This window comes from Melanotaenia boesemani, chromosome 4, assembly GCF_017639745.1.
Source record: "Melanotaenia boesemani isolate fMelBoe1 chromosome 4, fMelBoe1.pri, whole genome shotgun sequence".
NCBI lineage: Eukaryota > Metazoa > Chordata > Actinopteri > Atheriniformes > Melanotaeniidae > Melanotaenia > Melanotaenia boesemani.
Window position 1 is genome coordinate 4,563,455 of NC_055685.1, and position 23,554 is coordinate 4,587,008.

At 41.1% G+C, this 23,554-nt stretch overlaps 1 protein-coding gene and 1 long non-coding RNA gene across 3 annotated transcripts; both read right to left on the reverse strand.

The window, feature by feature from the left end:
• Positions 1-788: 788 nt before the first annotated feature.
• galnt7 (UDP-N-acetyl-alpha-D-galactosamine: polypeptide N-acetylgalactosaminyltransferase 7) lies at positions 789-20,694 on the reverse strand. Of its 2 annotated transcripts, none has more exons than XM_041982495.1 (15): positions 20,369-20,694; positions 18,828-18,939; positions 16,325-16,637; positions 14,520-14,686; positions 14,218-14,348; positions 14,030-14,109; positions 11,711-11,893; positions 9,475-9,592; positions 9,281-9,403; positions 8,844-8,959; positions 5,297-5,399; positions 5,116-5,214; positions 4,204-4,329; positions 4,032-4,062; positions 789-1,891 (listed from the first exon to the last, which is right to left on the reverse strand). In XM_041982495.1, the coding sequence occupies exons 1-15, from the start codon at positions 20,489-20,491 to the stop codon at positions 1,785-1,787; spliced, it is 1,932 nt and encodes a 643-aa protein (XP_041838429.1). In that variant the 5' UTR covers positions 20,492-20,694; the 3' UTR covers positions 789-1,784. The 2 variants fall into 2 exon arrangements, with proteins under 2 accessions (XP_041838429.1, XP_041838428.1); XM_041982494.1 differs by lacking the exon at positions 11,711-11,893 and adding an exon at positions 12,110-12,292.
• A 528-nt stretch (positions 20,695-21,222) lies between these two features.
• LOC121638063 lies at positions 21,223-23,554 on the reverse strand. Its single transcript, XR_006009984.1, has 3 exons — positions 23,248-23,554; positions 22,952-23,054; positions 21,223-21,521 (listed from the first exon to the last, which is right to left on the reverse strand). It is a non-coding gene; the product is annotated as an uncharacterized LOC121638063 (long non-coding RNA).

A 23,554-nucleotide genomic window follows, 5' to 3' on the forward strand; every position in this document is an offset into this window, starting at 1 on the left:
CTGTTAAAAATGTGTGGTTTTTAATATTTTTGTGGTTAGTTACTGCTCATTTTTCTATAATTCAAAAGTCTTGATTTTATTACATACGTTTTTTTTTATTCTTTTATATATATATATATATATATATATATATATATATATATATATATATATATATATATATATATATATATATACATACATATAATTTACTATTAATTTTATATTTAAAAAAAAATTAGGATAGTTGTCATTTGTGACAAATTTCCCAGCAACATTTTGTTGAGGCTCCAACATAATTCAGCAGATTGTGTTTTATTGTTTTGCTAGTACAAAAGTTCAATAAAGTTTGTTGTTCTTCTGCAGAAAGTTGGTGAGATCTGGTTCTAGTTTCCTGAAGTCTAGAATATGATGTTTTCTTTTCTCCCATCAGTAAATGTGAGGAAGCTAAATCTGTGACCAGGAATGTTTCAGTTCTTTATCATCAAAGACAACTGAACATAAATGACTTTGCTGTAAACATAAATGATTTAAACTTCACCTGTTGGGTAAAAAAAACTTATAGTTTTGTCATAACTGATGAAGGCTGGAAGTTGATGGAAACAAAGATGAGGCTCCTGACAGATTTTTAATTCTCTGTATACAAACTGGCTGACCAGTACTCTGTAGTCTGCTTCCTGTTCATCACCTTACAACTGCAGAGTAATCAGAGTATTTCTGCAGATCACTAACAAGTTTTACAATTTAAATCTCAGATAACGTGTCCCAAGAGGATTAAGTCCACCACATGAAGTGAGACAACACAGAGCTGTAGCAAAAGTCTTTAATTTCCTCAGTCACCAAACATATGGCCCACGTTATTAAATCTCTGCTATAAATTAGATATGTACATCATTCAGGCCCTTCACATAACACACACCATCATCTTTAAAAGGAATTCTTTTGACATTGTAAAAACGCTGAAAACATGATCCACACCATCAAATCTCGTTTTCATGACCCCACCAGAATCTGTCCCGTCCCAACAACCCCAACTTTTTTTTTATTTTTATTCCAGACGGTCACCTGGTCACAGTAGCCCGGTCACCTGGCTGCAAACGGTCGGTGAGGCCGGCAGCCTGAAGTCTGCCGCTATTCCCAGAAATAAAAGCAAAGAAACAGAAAAATAACCAGTCAGAAAAAATGAGTTGTGTCCAGACAGTTCCTGGCACAGACCTGGAGTGATATGAAGAACTGGAGAGTTTTCTTTCAGGATTTTGTTCTATTTCACTTTTCCTTCATCATTTGTTCAGAAGTTGATGAGACTAAAATGGCGACACAAAATCCAACAGATTTTTTTCCGTTTTCATTGTTTACAGACACAAAACTTCATAAAACTTAATGAATATGATGATGAACCAGTGAGTGCTTGGTGGTTCCAGACTCTGACCACTTCAGATATCGTACCATCCACAACAAGCACATCTGATCCCAGTAAATCCTCCTCCACTCACACGGTCTCTTTGGTAAGTGAGCTAATCAGAAAAATGAAGTTGAACTTCCCGAATCAAAGTTTAGGAAAGAGCAGAATTCCCAAAAGATCAAAGAGAGAACCGATGTAAACTCAACCATCACAGAAGGTCAGAGAAAGCTTCAGTTCGGTCCAGCGGTCCTACTGGTCCTCCTTCCGTCTGTGGGATTCACGTTATTAAAGGCATGAGTCGGCTGGAAGGTGCAGCTGAGCCAAAGACTCAACATTTTATATGGATGGGGTTCTGATAAAAGCCCACATTTGTCCTCCAGCTTCCAGAAGCTTCATCCAGTCCTCACACAGCTACGATGTTGTTCATCTCCCATTTCTGGGTGGTTTTACTGTTGTCACAGTCGGATATGAAGACTTTGTGCAGCAGGTCGGAGCGGTCCAGACATTTCCCTGGAAGGAAAACATCAGTGAGCATCACTACATTGAGGAACACTGTGGACAATGTTGATGATACAGCATGTTCAGCCGGTTGGCTTGATCCTATCCTGGTTTATGGTTACAGATATATTAAAACATATTAATATCAAACTAGAACATTTCTGAGGACATTTTAATAAGATGCTTCAGGGCCACCTGCCTTCCTGGAGAAGCAGGAGGGAAGAACACGAGGAACATGCAGACATTAGTATGTAAATATGTGTATGGCATGTCCTCACAATGTGATACAGATGTGTGTGTGGTTCATTAAATGAAAGTTGTTGCTGTGTCACACAATTCTGCAGGTTTTTGATGTGTCCCTGCTCCAAAACAGGTCATTGTGCAAAACTTAATAAGCAGTTGGATCCATTTCATTTGAGTCAGGTGTGTTGAAACTGGAACATTGGAAAATCTGCAGGACAGAAGCCCTCGAGGACCGACTTTGGGCACCCCTGCTTTAAGGTGTCCTATGTAGTTTTTATGGCAGGTTAAAAACACCTCACCTCCTCACTTCAGGAGAAAATTAATGGAAGTCAGGGGTGGGTGTCTTCTGCACTTGGAGGCAATTAAAAAGAAAACCGTGAAGCCTATCATAATGACGGTCATGTTGGATGAAAGAAAGGGAAAACACTTACGTTTTGATGTATAATTTGTATACGTACAGGAGAAACTGTAAGTGTGAAAGTTTGTTTGGGGCATTTTTTAAATCATTTAAAAGGGCAAAATTAGAGGTTGTGGCAAATCAATCAAACCCCAGACTCATACTAGTCCTTCAAACTGTCTCTCAGATATTAGTCTCCGGATGCTAAATAATTTTCTCAAACTTAACTCCAGTAAATCCATTAAAGATTTTCATCTCTCATTCAAAAACTCCACCCTCGCCCGATTGCCGGAACCTCTGCGTTATCTTTGCTGCTAAACTCATCTTCACCCAACGCTTTGAACCTGTCACTAAAACAGCTTGCCATCATCTTGAAAACACTGACCGCCTCCACCCCTCTCTCACTGAAACACTCATTTACGCTTTCATAACATCTCACACAAATTTCTGCAGTAGCATCCTTTATGGCACTACCAGCAGACTTCAGTACATTCAAATCTCTGCCGCCCGCCTCCTCACTCACAGCAGTCCCCAACACCACATCATCCCTGTCCTCCAGAATCTTCTGTGGCTCCCTAACCCATACATTAAATTCAAAATCCTCCTGCTCGCCAATAAAGCTCTCCATGACGAGGCCCCCCCTTACCTAAAGGACAGGCTCCACCCCTACACCTTTTCCTGTTCCACAGACCTACAAACTCACCCGTTTCGCTCGGTTTTTAGCACATAAACTTTTTATTTGAGCATTTCTGTGTTTTATTTGAACTTGGTGTTGCTTTTCCTTTGTAGTTTTGCTTTGTTTGTGCCTTGTTTTTAACTTGTTCTTTTATCTTGTAAATGTAATGTTATTTATATTATCATCACCCTGGAGTGTGGATACGCCACAGGAAAAGATTTCACAGTGCTATTTCAAACAAAATACGATCTGTCTGCACCTGTTTAAACTTTGAATGAAGTTTCTATGTGAAACTATGCTCGAGTTATAGGGCTCCAACATGGCCTTTGTTTTTTTTTTTTACTCATTTTGAAAAAACCCCATTCATTTCTATGGGAAAAAATGTCACTTTTTTTTTATGATTTTCATAAGCAATGTGCACTGGATCGCTACCAAATGTCAAAGCACACTTCTCCTGATGAAGTCGAATGTTTTCACATATTTTTTTTCAGAATTGTGACAAGTTACATGCAGAAATTCATGACAGAAGAAAAAATGCAAAAATAAGCCTGAGATTGCAGTTTGTGCCTTAATCCACTGGCTCCCATAATAAAGCGACCATCCAGCAGAACTGTGTGTTTTTATCATCATCACATTAGGAATTTAACTTCTAAGAGATCTGTTAATTTAATGAGCTGCTTCTCAACAGAACATGCATATGAAGCGTGTTGTTGATCACACTGAGAACAACAGCAGCCTCTGAAGATGATCTGAACAGTTTTCTTCAGGCCACTGATTTATCCTCCTTCCTCCGCTGAAGGTTAGGGTGGCCAGGTGAGGTGTGATCACATACTCACCTGTTGGCATGTGAGTGAAGCGATGGAGATCCTGGAAAGAGAAAAAAAGAGGTTTTTAATTCTTGTAGATGTCCAAAGTTTCAGCACAAGGAATCCAAACACAAATCATAAATATGAAACAGTCATTTCTTTTTTCCGTGGATGTTCGTGTTACATCTTGTTGGTGTCTCACCTTGAAGTACTTCCACTCAGTGTACTGCTTCTGGTCACAGTGAGTGATGATGACGGCTGAACTCTCTCCTCTGGTCAGGCACTGGTCATACTGCATCAGCTGGTTGGCTTCATTGATGCGGAACAGCTGCACACATACGGATCAAAATACAGCAGTTAGACACCTTCGGCCTCAACCTGAACACACACACAGGTCTGATCTCCACATTAACACACTGATACTGATGAGACGCTAAAGGTTCTGAGCAATTTTGGGTCATCGGAGGTCAGGGACGGTTCCTCCAGAGCCATCAGGTATCACTGCTCTCACTCTGACCAGGCTGTGCAGCACTTCATCAGCTCTTTACCACAGGTGCCCTAAGGAGTCAGATGAGATCGTGCCCAGAGAAACCCTGCAGGTGGTACTGTAGGAGGTCAAAGTTCAGGGTCTGGGTCTGTTTTAGGGGGGTGTTGGACTGTGACCCTGGTCAGGATCTGAAGGTGTCTGGTTCTGGACCTCCAGCACAGACTGGGGGGTCTGCAGCAGCATGTGATTCAGGTGACTGCTGTTGCCTGTCTCCATGCTATGTGTGAGCTTTTGAGTCAAAGGGTTAGTGTCTCTTGTTGTTTCTGTCCTCACTGTGTCCTCCAGAATCACAGGAATCCTTCAGTACTGAGAGCAGCCCGGATCAGTTTCTCCACCACCCTGATATGTTTTAAGCCCCGCCCCTTGTTATGATGACTTTAATTGGTTCATGAGAGAATGATCAACAGTGTCCGAACAACGCGCTTCATGCCGAGTTTACCTCTTCCAACACTGAGTGCCTCATCACAATAGGACACAGAGGCTGTCCTCTTCATTCAGCTGTTACCACGGCGACCACACCTTTTAAATAAAGTGAAATTGCTTTTAATCAGCTGACAAAAGTGTTACCTGATTGCCTCCCATCCTGTGACAGGGGCCAATTTCCACATTCCCCCCGTTGTTGTGTCCCATGCTGTCGATACAGTAACTGGTGTCTAAGCCACGAATCTGCAGACAAATAGTACAAACCAGTCATACCAATCAAAAACAGTAGCTCAATGTGCGTGTGTGTGTGTGTGTGCATGCTTACCTCTCCCCATTCAACATTTTTGGGAGGAAGTGGGTAGTGCAGTGGGATGTCATAAGCTATTTCCTCCATGAACCATTTGAAGCTCTTGCATCGATGTTCCTCCCTGAAAACAGTTTAAAATCTCATGAGCTTTTACTGAAAGAATCAAACTGATGACATTAAGTAAAGAAAAGGAAGGAACTGCATGAGATCTTTACGTCTTCAGCTTCACACACAGAAATGTTATATTCAGTCATTTTTAGGAGAATGTTTGGTCACATTTGTATATTTTGAGATTTCTCTACAGTCCAGATCCAGTCCTCATTTCCTCATATCAGGCTTTGCTGCGATCTATTGAAGTGGTCTTGATCAACAGCTCATTCTTATGAAGGTCCTTCAAAGGTTTTCTTTGGACGTTTTTCCTTGTTTTCAGTCCAGTCCTTGTGCCTGACAGTTTACAGAGAAATATGTTTTCTTTCCTTGTTAAGCCGCTTATCTCTGACCTATGAATCATTAGAGCGTAAAACAGGCTCCTAACCGAACAGATGAACTAGTGTAGCGTCGACACATAACAGTAGGGACGGGACATCCTGCTTCAAATCTTCAGAGCAGGTGTCGAGTAATCCAAAAAGTGTTTTCACAAAGCGCGCATGGCAGCTTGTATTATTTCAGAGGAGCGACGGCATCCATTACGTACGAAGCCTAGCTGCCCGGTTGTACTGGTTCAGAAAGCAGCTCAGAGCTCACTCCAAGCCTCTTCGTGTGAAAGAGTGTTTTCAAAGGCTGGAAAAGCTGTGTAAGTTATGATGTAATTTTTAAAACTTTTTGTCAATTTCCCTCTACGGTATGGTCATAGTATACTCACTAGAAAATGCACTGTAATGATAGAAGCCAGTTCTATGGTCATATCTTTGTTTTAATCAGAAAGCCCAAAACACAGTATGTCACAGATCAAAGCTGCCTGTTTTATACACTCTGGCCAACAGGAGGCTTCATGTCCACATGAAGCCTCGACGCTGGAAAGCTTCAATGCTTCAATGCTTCATGAGGCTTCATCTGACCATCACTACATAACAGAAAACTTATAGAACCAGTTTTAAATAGGATTTCTAGGCTCTTTGTTACTAGCAGCCTGTCACAAAGACACATGATTTGTTCCCTTTTCTATAGTTTCATCTCTGAAAAACAGCAAAGACAGAAAATGAGAGTTTAGCAGCAACAAGGTAAAAAGCTGTTAGCTGAAAACTGAACAAACAGAGGACAAAATGAGAAGAATTAAAACATATCCACAGCAGATGATCCGGATCTGAAAGGTATCCCCAGAAGAAACAGGAACAAATCCAACAAAGACCTGAACCAGGACCTGAGAGATGCATCTGAACCTTCAGTTGATCCATCTACTGATGGCTGACGCAGTGATGTTTTTGGCAGGCATCTCAGTTTTAGTCTTCAGGATGAAAATGTTTATTAGCTTTAGTCACATTTTAGTCATTTCTATGTTTGTTTTAATTGACTAAAACTCAAAAAGGTTTTAGTCTAGTTTTAGTCAAATAAAAAAAGAATTAGTCTTTTAACAAATTAATTTAGGTCAATAATACTTATTAAAAAGTGGAATCAAGGGTGTCAGGTTATAACAAGTATTGCAATTCATAAAACAAGTAACCTTAATGCTTTTACATAATAACCAGATCCTTTACCAGACTCATAGCTTTAGCTGAGACTTTCCCATCAACAGGGATGAAATGCTGCCGTGTTTTACTTTACTGCTGTTGGCCAGAAACCTTTTATTTCTATATTTCACCTTTTTTCAACAATTGATGCCCTACTTCATCATACAAAAATGTCACAAGAAAATAGCAGATCTATAATTTCAACATATAGAAACACATTGTGAGCTTGTTGTTTGGTTATTTTCTTCAATAATTACAAAATTAAAAGGAATGGATTTTAGACTTAGAAGGTTTCCCAGCCAACAGCAGATACTTTCTGATCTACTTCGGGTTATGCATTGCACAGATAAAGTGCTAACTGTGGAATCAATTACTCCAAAAAAAGCAAAGAGCAACAAAATCCTTTGGTAACTGTGGCTTTATTTGTGAGAATTTTCTGAATTGCAAAACTCCCCCCAGAACATACACATGCCCAAAATATGAGCAAAGGATGAGGAACACATGTTCAACTTGACCTGGTCTGCCAGCGAAATTATGATGGATTATAGTTAAAATATGTCTATATATCATTTCATCCCTTCCGACCACCAAACCCCTTCGTCGACACTACCGCCATTATTCATGTATGAATGAATAAACTGCTCATCTGTGTGTGCGCTGCACGTCTGGTGGTGGGCGTGGCCAAGATGCAGCAGCATTGCTGACTGACAGATTGAGCTGACAATAGGCTGAAATGTCGTGTATTTTTTTTGTCGGACAATCAGGCCTTGGACATTTTTGTTTCATCTCGTCAGTGAAATCTCACAAACGTCTCGCCATGTTTTCATCATCAGAGAGCCATTTTTAGCTCGTCATTGTCTCGTTATCGTCATGAACAAAAGGTTCGTCAACTAAATAAATTAGTCATTGTCATCGTTGACGAAAACAACACTGGGTTGACGCCTCATCAGAAATGGTCTCCATGGAAACATGGCTGTTAAAAAGCCATTCTTAAAGGAGCAAAAAGTGAAATCACCCCCAACTCGCCTCATCTGCAAACAAATGTGCAAAGTGCAAAGACACTGAGCAAAACAATATGACCATTTTGTGGAACGTTTATTCCCTTTATTTATCCGGCAACATCTTCGCCAACAACAGTATAGTTTTTTTATAGGTTAACATTTCATTCTGCTATTCACCATTTAGCTTCAAAAATATGAGCAACAGCCTTTTATAGGGAGAGAGGACCGAGGGCTCTGAGAGAAGAGAGGAGGCGTGATTCACATGAATGTACACAAACATGCAGACGGACTGGCTGGTAAACGCGAGACGTCATGCTTTACTCCAGATTAAATTACACCTCTAGTTCTTCACATGCCAATTTTTTAATTCCTTCAATCTAGAAACAATGAATTTCCGCTTATTGCCCCTTTAAGGAAGGAAAACAGGAAGGCTGAGGTATGCCACATGACACAAGAACTGGACTGAAAATCAGCTGCAACAGGGCTGATGTAGGGATGAATCCTCCCCAGAACCCAGATCTCAACATGACTGAAGCAGTGCGGGATCATCTGGACAGAGATCAGAACAAAGGCAGAATCATCCAAAGAGCTTTGGAAAATCCTTCAAGGAACCTGGAGAAATATTCCTAAAGACTACTTAGAGAAAGAAAGCTTCTCTAAGAGGGGTCAGACCAAATATTCACTTTCAACTCGGTTTCTGCCTCATGTACTGTTTTTAAATATACGTTTGAACATGTTTGTATAAATATCTGCAGCTGTTTGGTGTTTTCATGGAAACGGTTTAAAATGTTTCAGTGGTATACACCTGCTCCTCATGAACAGGCAGCTGTCTGCTCTTTCACGTACGAGACAACAGACAGCATGAACAACTCTGAGAAGTAAATATGTTGTGTGTACCTGAAGCGTTTCAGATCACTGATGTCTCCATAAGCCAGCGTCAGAGTTTCAGGACGGCTGGCGTAGAAGTAGTCCTTGTATTCGTCCCACCACACCTCCACCACACGAACATAGTTCTGTAGACACACACAAATATGCAAGTGTCAGTCCAGTCACCTCATAACAACCGTTAGATGAACTACAGTCAGTGACTGCATGTGAAGATGGTGGAAGTGAAGTTTGAATGATGAAGCTCAGCTTTAGCAGATGATTGTCAGGAAGCAACTGACTGTATCTGACTTTTCAGTGAGGTTTAAAACACTCAAAATGTTCCTGGTTTTATTGTACATGTGTGTGTGTGTGTGTGTGTGTGTATAAACTGATGGGGTTAAAGATTAATGAATCCATTTCCATGAATATGAGTTGTGTAAATCTCGTCTGGAATCTGGTGGTCCTGCCTTCAGTGTGGGTGAAGATCCAACATGTGCAGGTGGAGGGTTTCCCTGCCATCCCTGAAGTCTGTAAATGTGACCGACCCGAGAACATGGTACAAAGAGCAGCTGTCCACCACACTGCCAGATCTACACACACAGGAGGAATAACGTCAGTGCTGGAATGATGTGATTCCACAACCCCAACAATCCATACGTACCTTATATGATATTTCAAAATTCTCTCCTCCCCAGATCTGAAGTCCAGGATCATAAAGACCCAACTCAAAGAAGAAGTCTCTCTCTATGGCAAAGAGACCTCCAGCCATAGCTGGAGACCTACAAGTACACACATTAACATATGAGCACCAGCTAAGCACATACACAACCCAATTTCTAAAAAGGTTTGGACTCTGTGTAAAATGTAAATAAAATCAGAATGCAATGCAAATCTCATCAACCCACATTTTATTCCCAATAAAACATAAACAACATATCAGATGTGGATACTGAGACATTTTATCATTTCACAGAAAATATGACCTCATTCTGAATCTGATGGTAGCAACACATCTGAAAAAGTTGAAAGAGGAGCAACAAAAGGCTGGAAAAGTCATTGGCATGAAATAAAAACAACTAGAGGAGTATTTTTGGCAACAGGTCAGTAACATGACTGGGTATAACAGGAGCATCAGAGAGGCAGAGTCTCTCAGATGGAAGATGGTCAGAGGTTCACCAATCTGAGACAAACTCGGTCTAAAAATTGTGGAACAATTTCAGAAATATGTTCTTCAATTTAAAGTATCAGGACTTTGAAGATCCCATTATCTACAGTAAATAATATCGTCGAAAGACTAAGAGAATCCAGAGGAATCTCTGTGTGCGGGGGACAAGGCTGGATGTAGGTGATCTTGGGGCTCTGAGGCAGCACTGCATTGAAACCAGACATGATTCTCTACTAGAAATCACTACATGGACTCAGGAAGACCTCCAGAAACCAACCTTTAATAACACAGTTCACCATGAAATCCACAAATGCAGGTTAAAGTTCCTCATGCAAAGAAGAAGTCATATGTGAACAGGATCCAGAAACGCTGCCATCTTCTCTGAACTAAAGCTCATTTAAAATGGTCTGAGGCAAAGTGGAAAACTGTTCTGTGGCCAGATGGATGAAAATTTGAAATTCTTTCTAGAAAGCATGGACGGTGTGTCCTGCAGACTAAAGAGGAGAGGGAGCATCCAGCTTTTTATCAGTGGACAGGTGAAAAGCTGCATCTCTGATGGGATGGAGCTGCATTAGTGCCTATGGTGTGGACAGCTTCCACATCTGTGAAGCTCCATCAATGTTGAAAAGAACATGGAGGTTTTAGAGCAACATCTGCTCCCATCCAGACAACATCTCTTTCAGGGAAGACCTTGCAGATTTCAGCAAGACAATGCTGAACCACATCCTGCATCCATCACAGCAGCATGGCTTCACAGGAGAAGAGTCCGGCTGCTGAACTGGCCTGCAGTCCAGACCTTTCACCAGTACACAACATCTGGAGCATCATGGAAGCAGAAATCCACAGTGGTTCATCACCCTGTTCCAACTAATTTTTTAAGATGTATTGCTGTCAATAAATTCGGAATACGGTCATATTTTCCATAAGATGGTAAAATGTCACTTTCAGCATCTGATTTGTTGTTTATTATCTATTGTGAATAAAATATGTCCTGATGAGACTTTGAATTTACTGGATTATGTGCTTATTAACTTTTTACACAAGGTCCAAACTCTTCTATAATTGAGGTTGTATAACTGATGCTGTATGAGATGCAGCACTGTGACATCATGTCACAGTAACACATCAAATCCGTGTTTAAAAACATCAAAGTGCATCACATGAAACAAACACTCATGATCAATGACAAACTGATTTTGGGGGAGAAAAGGGTGAAGATGGAGGTCTGAGCCCAAACCCAACCCACACCAGAAACTGGCCTGCAGACCCATTAAAAGACCCAACACAAACTCAGATGGCTCCTGGAGTTAGACCTGATCAGGAGAGGCTGGAAGGCATTCCCACACCCCGGAACAGACCACATACGACATGTTAACTGGGAAGCTCAGACATGCTGGAGTAAACCCACCAAACAGGACCAGGAAGCAGACCGCACCACAGGAATTTCCCACCATCAGTTACAGGCTGGGCTCAGCTGGTTAGTTATGATATGTACACAACATTACATGCATGTATATTATATGTACACACACATATAATATTTTCCAGGTTAATTTGATTTTAGCAGATGTTTTAATTCCACAGTTTTTTTTGTTCAGGCCTCTTTGGAAACTTGGCCTGAATGTTAAACTGGATTCAGCACTAATGTCAGACATATCATAAGGAATCTTTATCTGGGGCGTCTCTGCTCCCCTAATGTCCCAACGGGTCAGAAGGCATCGGTTTTTTGTACCTATATGGCTCAGTTTGAGTTTTTCTGAATTTTTTTTCTCTGTCTCCCAGAGGAATTCTCTTCCAGAGCATGCTCCAATCCCAGGCTCCTCTAGCATAGCCGTCGCTGTCTCCTCCACCCTGGGGCTCCAAGATGAAGCTCTGTCCGTGGATGGAGTCGATCAGAGGCACCGTACAGACCGTTCTGACACAGTGAGTGTGGGGACAGGCATACAGGATACATGGGGGAGGTGTGGGGGTGGTGACCATGAGGTGTACAATACAAAGACATGGGGAGGTGATGGGGTCGAAAACCAAGACAGATCAGGACACGTTGTGGGGTAAGACAGGAGGGATGGGAGGTGGAGACAGAAAGAGACCAGGGATGAGTTTTGACATGCAGATGGTGGTGTGTTTGTACCAGTAGGGCTGGGTGGTGTGTTTTCTCTTGGCCTTCTCTCTCTGGCTGAGGGGAACTCTCTTCCAGAGCAGACTCCAGTCCCACGCTCCTCGAGCCAGGCCATCCTCATCGCCACCCTGCTGGGGCTCCATACTGTACTCATTACCATCTATATAGTCTATCAGGGGTACTGTACACACTGTCCTACACACACACACAGACACACACACAATATACATACACATTTTATTTCCACTTAATGAGTCTCAACTTTTGGTACCTGGTACTTTGATTTCTGCTACATGTACACATGTTTACCTGAGTTTATGTATTACCAATATTTATAGATTTAAACCATCATTCAGCAGCCACTTTATCCATCTGTTTAACTACGTGTTAACCAGCCAATCACATGGCAGCTAAACACATCTAGTCATGTAGACACGGTGAAGACGACTCACTGAAGTTCAAACTGAGCATCAGAATGAGGAAGAAAAGAGGATTTAAGTGATATTGAAAGTGGCATGGTTGTTGCTCTATTTCAGAACCTGCTGATCTACTAGGATTTTCCCACACAGCCATCTCTAGGGTTTCTAGAGAATGGTCTGAAGGAGAGAAAATATCCAGTGAGCAGCAGTTTTGTGGACCAGAATGTCATCTTTATGTCAGAGAAGAATGTACTAAAAAAATGGCCTGTCTTACCAAGTCTTATAATCGTATATGCAGCCAAAAAGGTTTGATTTACAATCATTTTCTGACACTCGCCAGGCCAAAACAATGGTTAAATAAATTCATATAAAAATTATATACTCAGAGAGCAGAGTGTGGAAGATTATTAACCGTGTTTTGAGTTAGTCTTTATTTCTTAGTTATAAAATCCTAAATTTGCCTATTTTACATGCATTTTAGGTTAAATAATCCCACTGAGACTCTGAGATCCTATTGTATCTTTCACATCCAATTTTAGCTGTAGAAACTTGTTTCAAGACCTCCCAGTACCAATTCACACACACTGTGAATATTATCTATAATAACCTTAATAGAAGATGGAGAAACGTTGCTGGTCTGATGAGTCTCCCTTTCAGCTCCACATTCAGATGCTAGGCTCAGATTTTGGTGGAAACATTATGAAAACACGGATGCTCATCGTGCTTGCAGCCAACTAACCTGCAGCAACTGTGTGATGCTGTCATGTCAATATGGAGCAAAACCTCTGAGGAAGGTTTTCAACACCTTATTTAATCTAAGACACCAAGAATGAAAAGCTCCAACTCTGCACTAGCAAGGTGGACCTGATAAAAGTGTTCCACTGAGTGTATATGTACCTGTATTTATACATGTACACATATTAAACAGAGGCCAGCTGTAGTCAGTAGATGTCAGTGTTTCACAGCCTGCATTTCATCACCACCAGGCAGCTGCAGGCGCGACAATAAACTGCAAATAACTGGCATATTATATTATTATATTATTATACTTGAGAAACGAATTCATAGTCCAACAGAGTGTATGAAACGGGTGCAGCTGGTTCTGTGGACAGCTGTGGTCTCCCCCCTCTGGGTAATAATGGTACAGTCCAGTAGTCAGAGCTAAATAGGAACTGAAAGGTAAAATTATGAGCAATAATTTAATTTATGTTAAAATCAATCTTCAAAGCAACAACTCCGACCGTGACAACTGACAGTTCTGACCAACCGGACAGCTTGCTGCTTTCTGATTGGAGAGTGCAACTTGAATAAAGTCCAGCAGAGCATCACATGGACCCTCAAACCCCATTAAACAGGGACCTGTAAGAGTTCCAGGTGATCAGATCCTGCAGACCGATGCTGTCAGACAACAGACATGAAATAAAACCTTCTGATCTGCTGTGAGCGCTACAGCGAGATGTTATTGTTTAATAAGACAGCAGCAGATGTAAGGCACAACAGGTGTGTGTGTTACCTGTCTTTTGAAATTGGTGCAACCAGCGGAGCATACCAGTTGATTCCAACTTCACAGTGAGCATCCAAGTAGATCAAAACCTGCAACACAGAAAGACAGGAAGCTGTGGAAAACGTCACATGGTGGAGAATGACCAGGTCTGCAGCAGATTAATGACTCCGGTCATCAGCGGCCAGGTGGGCGCATACCTGTCCTTTAGTGGCCTTCTTGGCTCCGATACTCCGGGCCTGGATCAGTCCTTCTCTCTTCTCATTCCTGAAGAGTTTTACAAGACCGTTCCATTGTTTGATGTACTCCTCCAGACGCTCCTTCAGATGGACTACACACACACACACACAAACACAGAAAATTCACATAATTTTAACTGGTTTCCAGTTTCACATTAAGGCCCGTTTTTGCTGTATAGTCAGTATCGTTTCCGTGGCTTCCTGTCCAGTCTGTCCTGTTCTGCTTGGTGTGGATTTGTTAAGGATCTGATCAGGAAACTCACCTTTGTTGCTGAAGTCGTCTATCATGACGATCTCAGCAAGGTACCTCCTGGGGGTCCTCTTAATGACACTGTGGACAGTCCTCATGAGCGTTGACCAGCCCTCATTATGGAAAACTATCACCACACTGGATGTCAGCAGTCTGTCATCATAATCCCAGAACTTACACCTGGACAGGAGACATCAGGGACAGTCATCCTGAGAGTCTGCAGCCTCCAACAGGAAGAAGAAAGAACTATCTGTTTTCGGTATTGTCTCTACACTGGTTTAAACAACCTAAACAATGATGGGAACGTTATGTAAAAGGAAACTGTTTGAGGGGGACCTGTTTCACTGCTGCACCACTAAACATGCAGCAGAGCAGCGTGTTCTTGGAGACGTTGAGCAGCGAAAATAGACGGAAAAAGTAAGAACATGTCAGGAAAAAAAAAATCTGTAAAAATAAAATAAAATAAAATAAAATAAAAAGTCATGTAACGTCAAATAAAGCCATGTTTAGTTATCTTTGACTGCCTGCATCACGAAGGTCGTTCACACTGACGTCATTGAACGATCTTTATTCGCACACTTGGGAGTGCCTGAACACACAACTGCAGGCTTTAACTCTTTGTTCTGGAATTTAAAGTGAACATTAACTGTATTTCTGCATAATTCTCTCTGATCTGATGATTTTAATAACCTCTAAGTTCACATCAGAGTAAAAGAACACAGCAGCTGAGAGGAAACTTCATCACAGCTGTAAAGGTGCTAAGCCTATTGCTTAAAGCACCTGGAGTATTGCTAATAGGAACTTTCCTGACGCGTCATCGTCGCTGTCGTACTCATGCACAAAATCCAATTTGTTTGTTTCTTTTATTACTAAAGTGCTCAATAAATCCATAAATTGTGGGGCTCACCGCTCTTTCCCAATGCACGAGTGTGGCTTATCCATACAGCAACGTGTTTCATTTTCTGTCCAACATTAGGTGTAAGAATTGAGTGAACAATCAATGAGCAATGAACGGTCAAAAACTGTGTTCACCTTCCTACCAGCAACACCTGTCACCTGCAGAAAGGTTCCCACTTAAATAAGCAGCGACATAGGCTACACATGCTACCACCTAGTGCCCAAACAAAATACAAGTTTTTAAAATGGCTCCTACAACAGCAGCAGTGGTGTCCTTCAACTCTCAGTCGTAACGATAAAGTTCCTCTCAATCCGGGACTGTTAGATAATTACAGACCTCAGTTTCAGTCAGGATTTAGAGCTCATCATAGTACAGAAACAGACCTGGTTTAAGTTACCAATGCTCTCCTCGTGGTCTACTGGTTCTGTTGGATCTCAGGGCTGCATCTGATACCACTGATCAGAACGTTTAGTCACAGGGCTCGAACATGTTATTGGGATTAAAAGAACCACATCAGGCTGGTTTAAGTCATATTTATCTGACAGATTTCAGTTTAGTGTGTGAGGAAGACTCATCACTTCCATTAACAGAGTAGGTCATGGAGTTCCTCAGGGTTCTGTACTTGGACAGATACTTTTCACGTTTCTTTTTTAATTTATTATTATTAGCCAGCCTAGTATAAATAGGACAAAAAGATGGAGAAAAGTATCTGGATTTCAATTTTTGTTTTCCACTTTTTGTTTACCTGCATGGCAGTAGGAGGTTTTATCAGCGGGAGGAAAACATGATGTTTACTCTGATTTTAATCATATTAACCCGTCAATGCGTTACTGGTTCTGACCCAAGGTTCTGTACTATTTTTACAAGAAGCAGCATCAGGAACAGCTGATAAAATGTGTGAAGCGTGTGTGTGTTCTTACTCTTCATGCCGCAGGTCACTGATGGTTCTGTCCAGTGAGATCATATCACTAGCCACCATGTTGAAGCCAAACTCTTTGATGGAGGCTTGGATGGAGTCTTTGTACTCTGGACCCAGAACAAATGGCTTGCCTGCCTCTCCAGGGCCACCAGGGACCCCTGGAGGTTCGGGCTCCTTGGGCTCAAAATTTCCCAGGATGCCTTTCTTCAGAACAGGGTTGGTGTAATCATGTGTGTGAGGTTTAAAGGTCACATACTGCTGCTGGATGACCTGCTTCTGGTTGGGCTGCTGGTCCGGGAGATGGTCCGACCCACCTGGAGACAACAGGAACAAACCAAGAGGTGACTCAAAGGGTGCAGTTTAAGACCAGTGTGATAGAAACAGGAAAATAATGACCTGAATCTATGCAGACTGCTGGTTAAAGGGCGGTTTAAATGGAAAATTCAATCATGGTTTCAAATTTTATTTTTTGTTTGTCTTCTAGGTGTAAAGTACTGATAACGGTCCAGGGCCATCACGTCAGCAAACAGAACAGGAAGATGGAAGGAAGGAAGATGACACACAACAGAGACTCAACGAGTGAAATGTAATCAGGTTACTAGCTGAGAATGGGAATGTGGCTGTGGATGGCACATTTTCATCCAGGATGATTCGATGTGAAGAAGACTGAGTTTACAGTGGAAGTTTAAGTTATTCCCCCACACTAAATAGAGAACATGTCATTTTTATAAAAATGTCAAGTATTTACACACACACACACACATATACATTATATAATTAATCGCGCGTTAACGCAACGCGTAATTATCGCCGTTAAATTTTTTAATCGCGCGTTATGTTTTTTTTTTGCTGGCCGCTGGCTTTGATGACAGAAACATGGCGTCCATGTCTCCCTTCCCTGCTGCAGCGCTGCGTCTGACGTGATCGGGAGAGAGCGGGTTTATTAAAATAAAGAGATGTTTTCTGTCTGGAACAGGAAGAAGAAAAAAAAGTACCGACGTATCTCTTTGTGAAAGTACATGCAGATGAACAAAACATCGTAATTTTTGGACGGAAAACTTTTTTATGAGGATTTTTTAAAATAAATGCGGTTTTTAATTTATGCAAGACAGCAAAGGTAAAACATGCTTTCTGACTTTTACAAACGTGAAGCATAAATCGGGTCTTCTTCTACCTCTGGTTCGGTGAATCTTGGTCGTAGCGAGATGAAACTTCCAGCTGTGGAATCTGTGAGATGTGAGCTTTCAGTAGAGGAGTTGTTTGTTCGTGTTCATGCCGTGGGGTGGACACGGGGAGACATCATTTGTGTTTACATATTTTTCGGACTTTGTGTAGCTGCTCTTTAAATAATTTGTTGTCTTAACTGTGTTTGTTGGTGATAGAAATGGTTTTACTGAGCTGGTAGCTGAGATTCTGGACTTTCTGTGGATACCACACATGTTTAGAGTTACATCTACAGACCTGACGCTACACCCGAAACGAGATGTTAACCCCTTAACTCCCGGTAGCGGAGGCTGAAAATGAAAGTTTAGAGAAATTATAGGCCAGAAATCTGGATAATGAAGCCCTGAAGGTGCATGGATGGTAGTTATTGTGCATATTGTGAATATTTCTCTCTCCTCACCATCTAGAAGCTGTGAGATTCTAATCCTGCTTTCTGTCTGTTCACCTGATGCTGATATTCATCACATATTGTTCCTTCTGTGTTTAGAAGGAAGCAGCTTCACAGCTTTAAATCCATCCTGCTGACTTTTTACCTTTTAGTTAGTAAATCCTGAACATTTCATCCTTCTTTCTCATAAATATGTGGTTTTATAAAAATATATGAAGAAATATTTTAACTGTTACTGTTTAAAGAGAAAACTGCTGCTAAACCTGTTTATGTGTTTAGTTCAGGGGTCTGCAGCCTTTCCAATCCAAAGAGCCATTTTTCCCTCAGCCAGCTAAATAAAACTACTTTAGAGACGCAAATGTTACGAGACTTTTCAAAAAGGAAACTTAATATATATTTTTTAATGAAGAGCCACCATAGGATGTTTCTTATTTTTGAAGAACCACATTTTTATTTCCATTTTTAAGGTTTTAAAATAAAGAAAAACATAAAACCTTTATAAAAAAAAAAAAGAGGATAGACAGACTTTCTGCTAAGGAATGTAGATATTTGTGAAAAATGATGGTTTTCAACCTAATGACAAGAAAGATAGATTTCAAAAAAATATTTTAGCCACATATTTAGAGCCTATTGTGGAAGGTCCAAAGAGACACTTGCAGCTCCAGAGTTGCAGGTTGGAGACCCCTGATGAAGTGTTTGTAAACCAAAACTTACTGCATTTTCTTTTTATAGCTGTAGTCCTTTTTTTAAAGGAAAGAGACATTGTGCGAGTAACGATGCGATTAAGCATGTCATGCGATTAATCGCGATTAAAAATTTTAATCGTTGCCCAGCACTAATATATATACATACATACACGCATACATACACTGAGTGGAACTGAGTGTCTCACCATGTTTGAGTCTGATGGAGTTCAGGTCAACTTCCACCCCTTCCACATGAGGCCAGGGCACCACAGCCTTAAACTGACCTGCCACATCTCCCTTGGGCAGCAAACTGTCCTCCTGTGTGGTGGACAATAAGACATTAAACACAGGACTGAAGGTTTGAAAATCACCGCTGTGAATGCAGCTGAATTCAACCAGAACAAGAAGCCTCCAGCACATGTACAGTGATATAATCTCCCACTCTGTTCAGAACCAGCAGCTCCTGCTGTGACACACAGACTGATGTGAACTTGAAGGCAACGCTAGATCTAAAGGTCCAGATCTGCAGCGTGCAGACAGTGTTTTGGTTTTATATGAGCAGCCTCACAACATCATGGCAACTGCAGGCTACAGATGTTTGAGGATCAGGTGGAGGCTGGAGGTGAGGACCAGTCGTATCCTGTTGCTGTGGCAACAGATGAGACAGGAGAGAAGTGCTGGGTCATCTAGCTTGGCTAGCACAGCACAGTATGATGGGAGTACCACTAACAAGAAAAAGTAAAAAGAAGAGCATGAATGAGGAAATGTACAGAGGAAATAATGATGAGAAAATATAAGACATATAAAGAATTTTCTTTAATTTTCTAACAATCATGCGTGACTATCTTTTTAATTTTCATAATTTTCTACTTCTTTGTTGTTTTTGTTATTTCATGAGAAAATTTTCTTCCATCATTCCTCATTTAATTTTCTATTGCTGACACTTCTGCAATATTTGTTACTATTAAAAATCAAGAAGATCCTTTTCTAAACCTGCAAACCTAAAGTGTGGGACTATGTCTACCACCAGATCATTTAACCCAAGATGAATCTTGAAACTCTGCATACGTGGATCCTTCGTGTACACTGCATGCATGGATGGATTAGTGTGTATCAGCTAAGAAAAAGCTGAGTTTTGTAGTCGTACTCCAAACTGATGTAATTACATCTCCCTCTGATATAATTACAGGTTCTACATAATGTGTAGTTGATAATCCAACAGAACAGAGAAGAACAGCTGACACAGATCCCAGGATTTCACTGTCTTAGATACAAAGATGTTTCACCTTTTTGAGGTTTGGACAACGATTTTAACATTTGAACAATCTGGTACTCTCCACACACTCTGATTTACAATCACACAAACCGCAGCTCGATCAGTAGCATTAGTGATTATTGGTGTCAAATTTGACTCAAACTTCCCCCACAGGCACATAAAACAAATTTCTGTTTGGGGTATTAATAATACACTTGAAGACTATGTTCCACTCAGCCCAACCTCGAGCCTGCCTGCCTCCTCACTCACACCATCATGGTGACATATGCGGATGTAAGTCCTGGAAGGATCCTGGAAAGGTCCTGGATATCTGTGTTGGCACAGACGTGAATGGAAGACTCGCAATAGGAGGAGCGGGTCACCTGTAACCAGCGTGTTACCAGGACTGAAACTAGACTGTCAACATACCGAATAGTCATGGGGAATCAGCTGGCACCTCCCTTTGTGACACACTTAAGTCCCTGTTCTTACCCTCTTTCCAAACGGGTTCTCGTCGTTGGGTTTGGGTGACAGAGAGGACCAGAGCAGCACCAGACCCAGAAACGTCCCTATGACGAGCAGACTCCGAAGAAGGAATCCCACTTTGAGCCTCATGCTGGAAGCTAGGCTACCTGGCCGGATGCTAACAGGGTTCCCGCTCTACGCTGATCAATAACAATCAATACTGACTGAGAATGTCCGCTAGTATTCCTTCCTGTGTTCCACACACTCTTCTCATTTCCTGCTGTTATCCTTCTGATCCGGTTCTGACTCCGCTGCGGCGTACGGCTGCGCGCCGCTAACCCGGAAGTAGGAGCAGCAAACGGGGGTGACGTCACAGCCCAGTTGCCCGCGTTCCAGCTTTTATATTATATTATATTATATTATATTATATTATATTATATTATATTATATTATATTATATTATATTATATTATATTATATTATATTATATACTGTATATATATATATATATATATATATATATATATATATATATATATATATATATATATATATACAGTATATAATTCGTAACGAATATATATCATACCATCTAACTCTAAATTAAAAGATAAAAAGGCCATTTTAAAAATTGTTTTTAAATAATTAAGTGTGAATTCTGGTTATTGGATTAAGTATGCTGTCATTATTATTTATATGTGTGCAAATATGTATATGTAATGTGCATTTTATATTATTTTCTCTTCTTCTCATTACATCTACTTTAGTCATTTTTAATAAAGTTTTCTTATGTTTTATAATTAGTCTCTGTAATGTACCACCGTTATTTGGATGTTCTGTTTATTTTTGTTCAATGTACAATATAGTAAGAGAAAGAAAAATTAAAGAACAAAGGAAATGGAGACGGGTTGAAAAGGAGGGAGGGAGCTTTGCCTTTTGGATTATCTCCTTCTTCGCCATGACAGACCGATGCAGAGTCCGCATCACTGCAGACACCGCACCGATCCGCCTGTCGGTCTCCGGCTCCATCCTTCCCTCACTCGTGAACAAGACCCAGAGATACGTGAACTCCTCCACTTGAGAGCTGAAGATGAAGCCAACTGAACCACATCATCTGCAAAGAGCAGAGACCCAATCCTGAGGCCACCAAACCGGAACACCTCGGCTGCACCTAGGAATTCTGTCCAAAAAAGTTATTAACAGAATCAGCGACAAATAGCAGTTTTGGTGGATTCCAACCCTCACTTGAAACTAATCTGATTTACTGCCAGTAATGCGGACCAAGCTCTGAGACCAGTTGTACACACACATACATATATACATACATAACTGTCACATACAAGGTGCATCATGTGTGCGTGAAGTGGGGGTTGTCCATCAGCCTCATATCCTCCTCGTGTTACCACCACCACAGGCTCCAGAGGACATCCCAGCACACATAATTAAGCAACTTTTATTTTTACATCACTTTCCTGTTACTGTAATTGCAGTAATGCTGCTTTTTTGTACATTGTATATTTTGCCCAGCATCAATACTGTATAAAGATGGCGGTTCATCTCCAGCTCAGGCACTTTTCAGTATCTTAGCTGTTCATAGGACTACACTCTTCTGGACTGAGATGTTTGATGTTGTTTGTCTGGAGTCACTTGCACAGATGTTTCTGTACACTATGCTGGCTACTTGGTTTTGGCGTTCCATGTATTCTTTGCCTGCCAGTATCTTGCACCCTGCTGTGAGGTGCTGGATTGTTTCAGGGGCCTCTTTGCACAACCTGCACCTGGGGTCCTGCCTGGTGTGACAGACCTGGACCTCAGTTGCCCTGGTACTCAAGGCTTGCTCCCGTGCTGCCATGATTAGCGCCTCTGTGCTGTCCTTCAGTCAAGCCCTCTCTAGCCATTGGTAGGACTTGTTCACATCCGCCACTTCAGCTGTCTGTCGGTGATACATCCCATGTAGGGGTTTTTCCTCCTTTCATGGATCATCCAACTCCTTCTCCTCCAGGTTCCACTGACTGAGACATTCACTAAGTGTTTATTCCCTTGTTGTTATCTTCATCATGTATTCATGGAGCTTAGGTTTTTAGTACTGGACAGTGGCCCTGAAAAATGTGAATACCTACCTTACTTACCTTATTTTATTCCTGCCCTTGTACTTTTATCTTGACCTTACTATTGGGTTTTTGTTTTTTTTTGTTTGTTTGTTTTTTTTTCTCCTGTATGTCTGGTGCATATAGTGAATTGACAATAAAAGTCTTTTTGCAAATAAAATCAAAAATAAAAATATATAAAAAACATAAAAGCAGAGCATAAAATGATCAAATTTACATAAATACAATTTCTGTAAAAGAATGTAAACCAACAATACCAGCATATAGGCAGTCTTAAAGAATAATATTATTATTCCTAGCTAACTCCATGTAATTCATGTAAATCAGTTTTATTCAACAATGATTAAAACATAATTATGAAAATAGATGGTTTATTTATCATTTATCTGAATGTGTGTGTGTGTGTGTGTGTGTGTGCGTGTGTGTGTGTGTGTGTGTGTGTGTGTGTGTGTGTGTGTGTGTGTGTGTGTGTGTGTGTGTGTGTGTGTGTGTGCATGCTTACCTCTCCCCATTCAACATTTTTGGGAGGAAGTGGGTAGTGCAGTGGGATGTCATAAGCTATTTCCTCCATGAACCATTTGAAGCTCTTGCATCGATGTTCCTCCCTGAAAACAGTTTAAAATCTCATGAGCTTTTACTGAAAGAATCAAACTGATGACATTAAGTAAAGAGTGTGTGTGTGTGTGTGTGTGTGTGTGTGTGTGTGCGTGTGTGTGTGTGTGTGTGTGTGTGTGTGTGTGTGTGTGTGTGTGTGTGTGTGTGTGTGTGTGTGTGTGTTTATTGCACTCCTCTGCTTACCTGTAGAGCAGCCATGTTGGATTTTAGATGGGGAAGGGGAGGTTCTGGTCTGCTCATTTGAAGTAGGAATCTCAGAGCTCCCAGCAGGGAAGTGTGGCTGGAACTGGTTTTGTAACTGAGTCTCAGACTGGTTTCACACCACCAGCTCTCCCTCCTCCCCTCAAGCTGCCTGTCAGTTCATTTTAAAGCTGTTTCTGCTCCCCATGATGTGGTTCCAGAGGATTTCTGGTTCTGGTTTAGTTCTTTAAGTCTGGACTTTGTCTTTCAGGCTTTGCTTCTTTCTGTTAATGTTTTCTGAGATGTTCTG

Excerpts from the sequence above, each read along its gene's own strand:
- galnt7 (XM_041982495.1), bottom strand. The coding sequence starts at position 20,491 with ATGAGGCTCAAAGTGGGATTCCTTCTTCGGAGTCTGCTCGTCATAGGG. Across the intron at positions 14,687-16,324 it reads AGTGACCTGCGGCATGAAGA|GTGTAAGTTCTGGGATTATG; the intron begins GTAAGAACACAC and ends TCTCCTGTCCAG. Across the intron at positions 4,330-5,115 it reads ACAGGATGGGAGGCAATCAG|CTGTTCCGCATCAATGAAGC; the intron begins GTAACACTTTTG and ends GTATGTGTGCAG.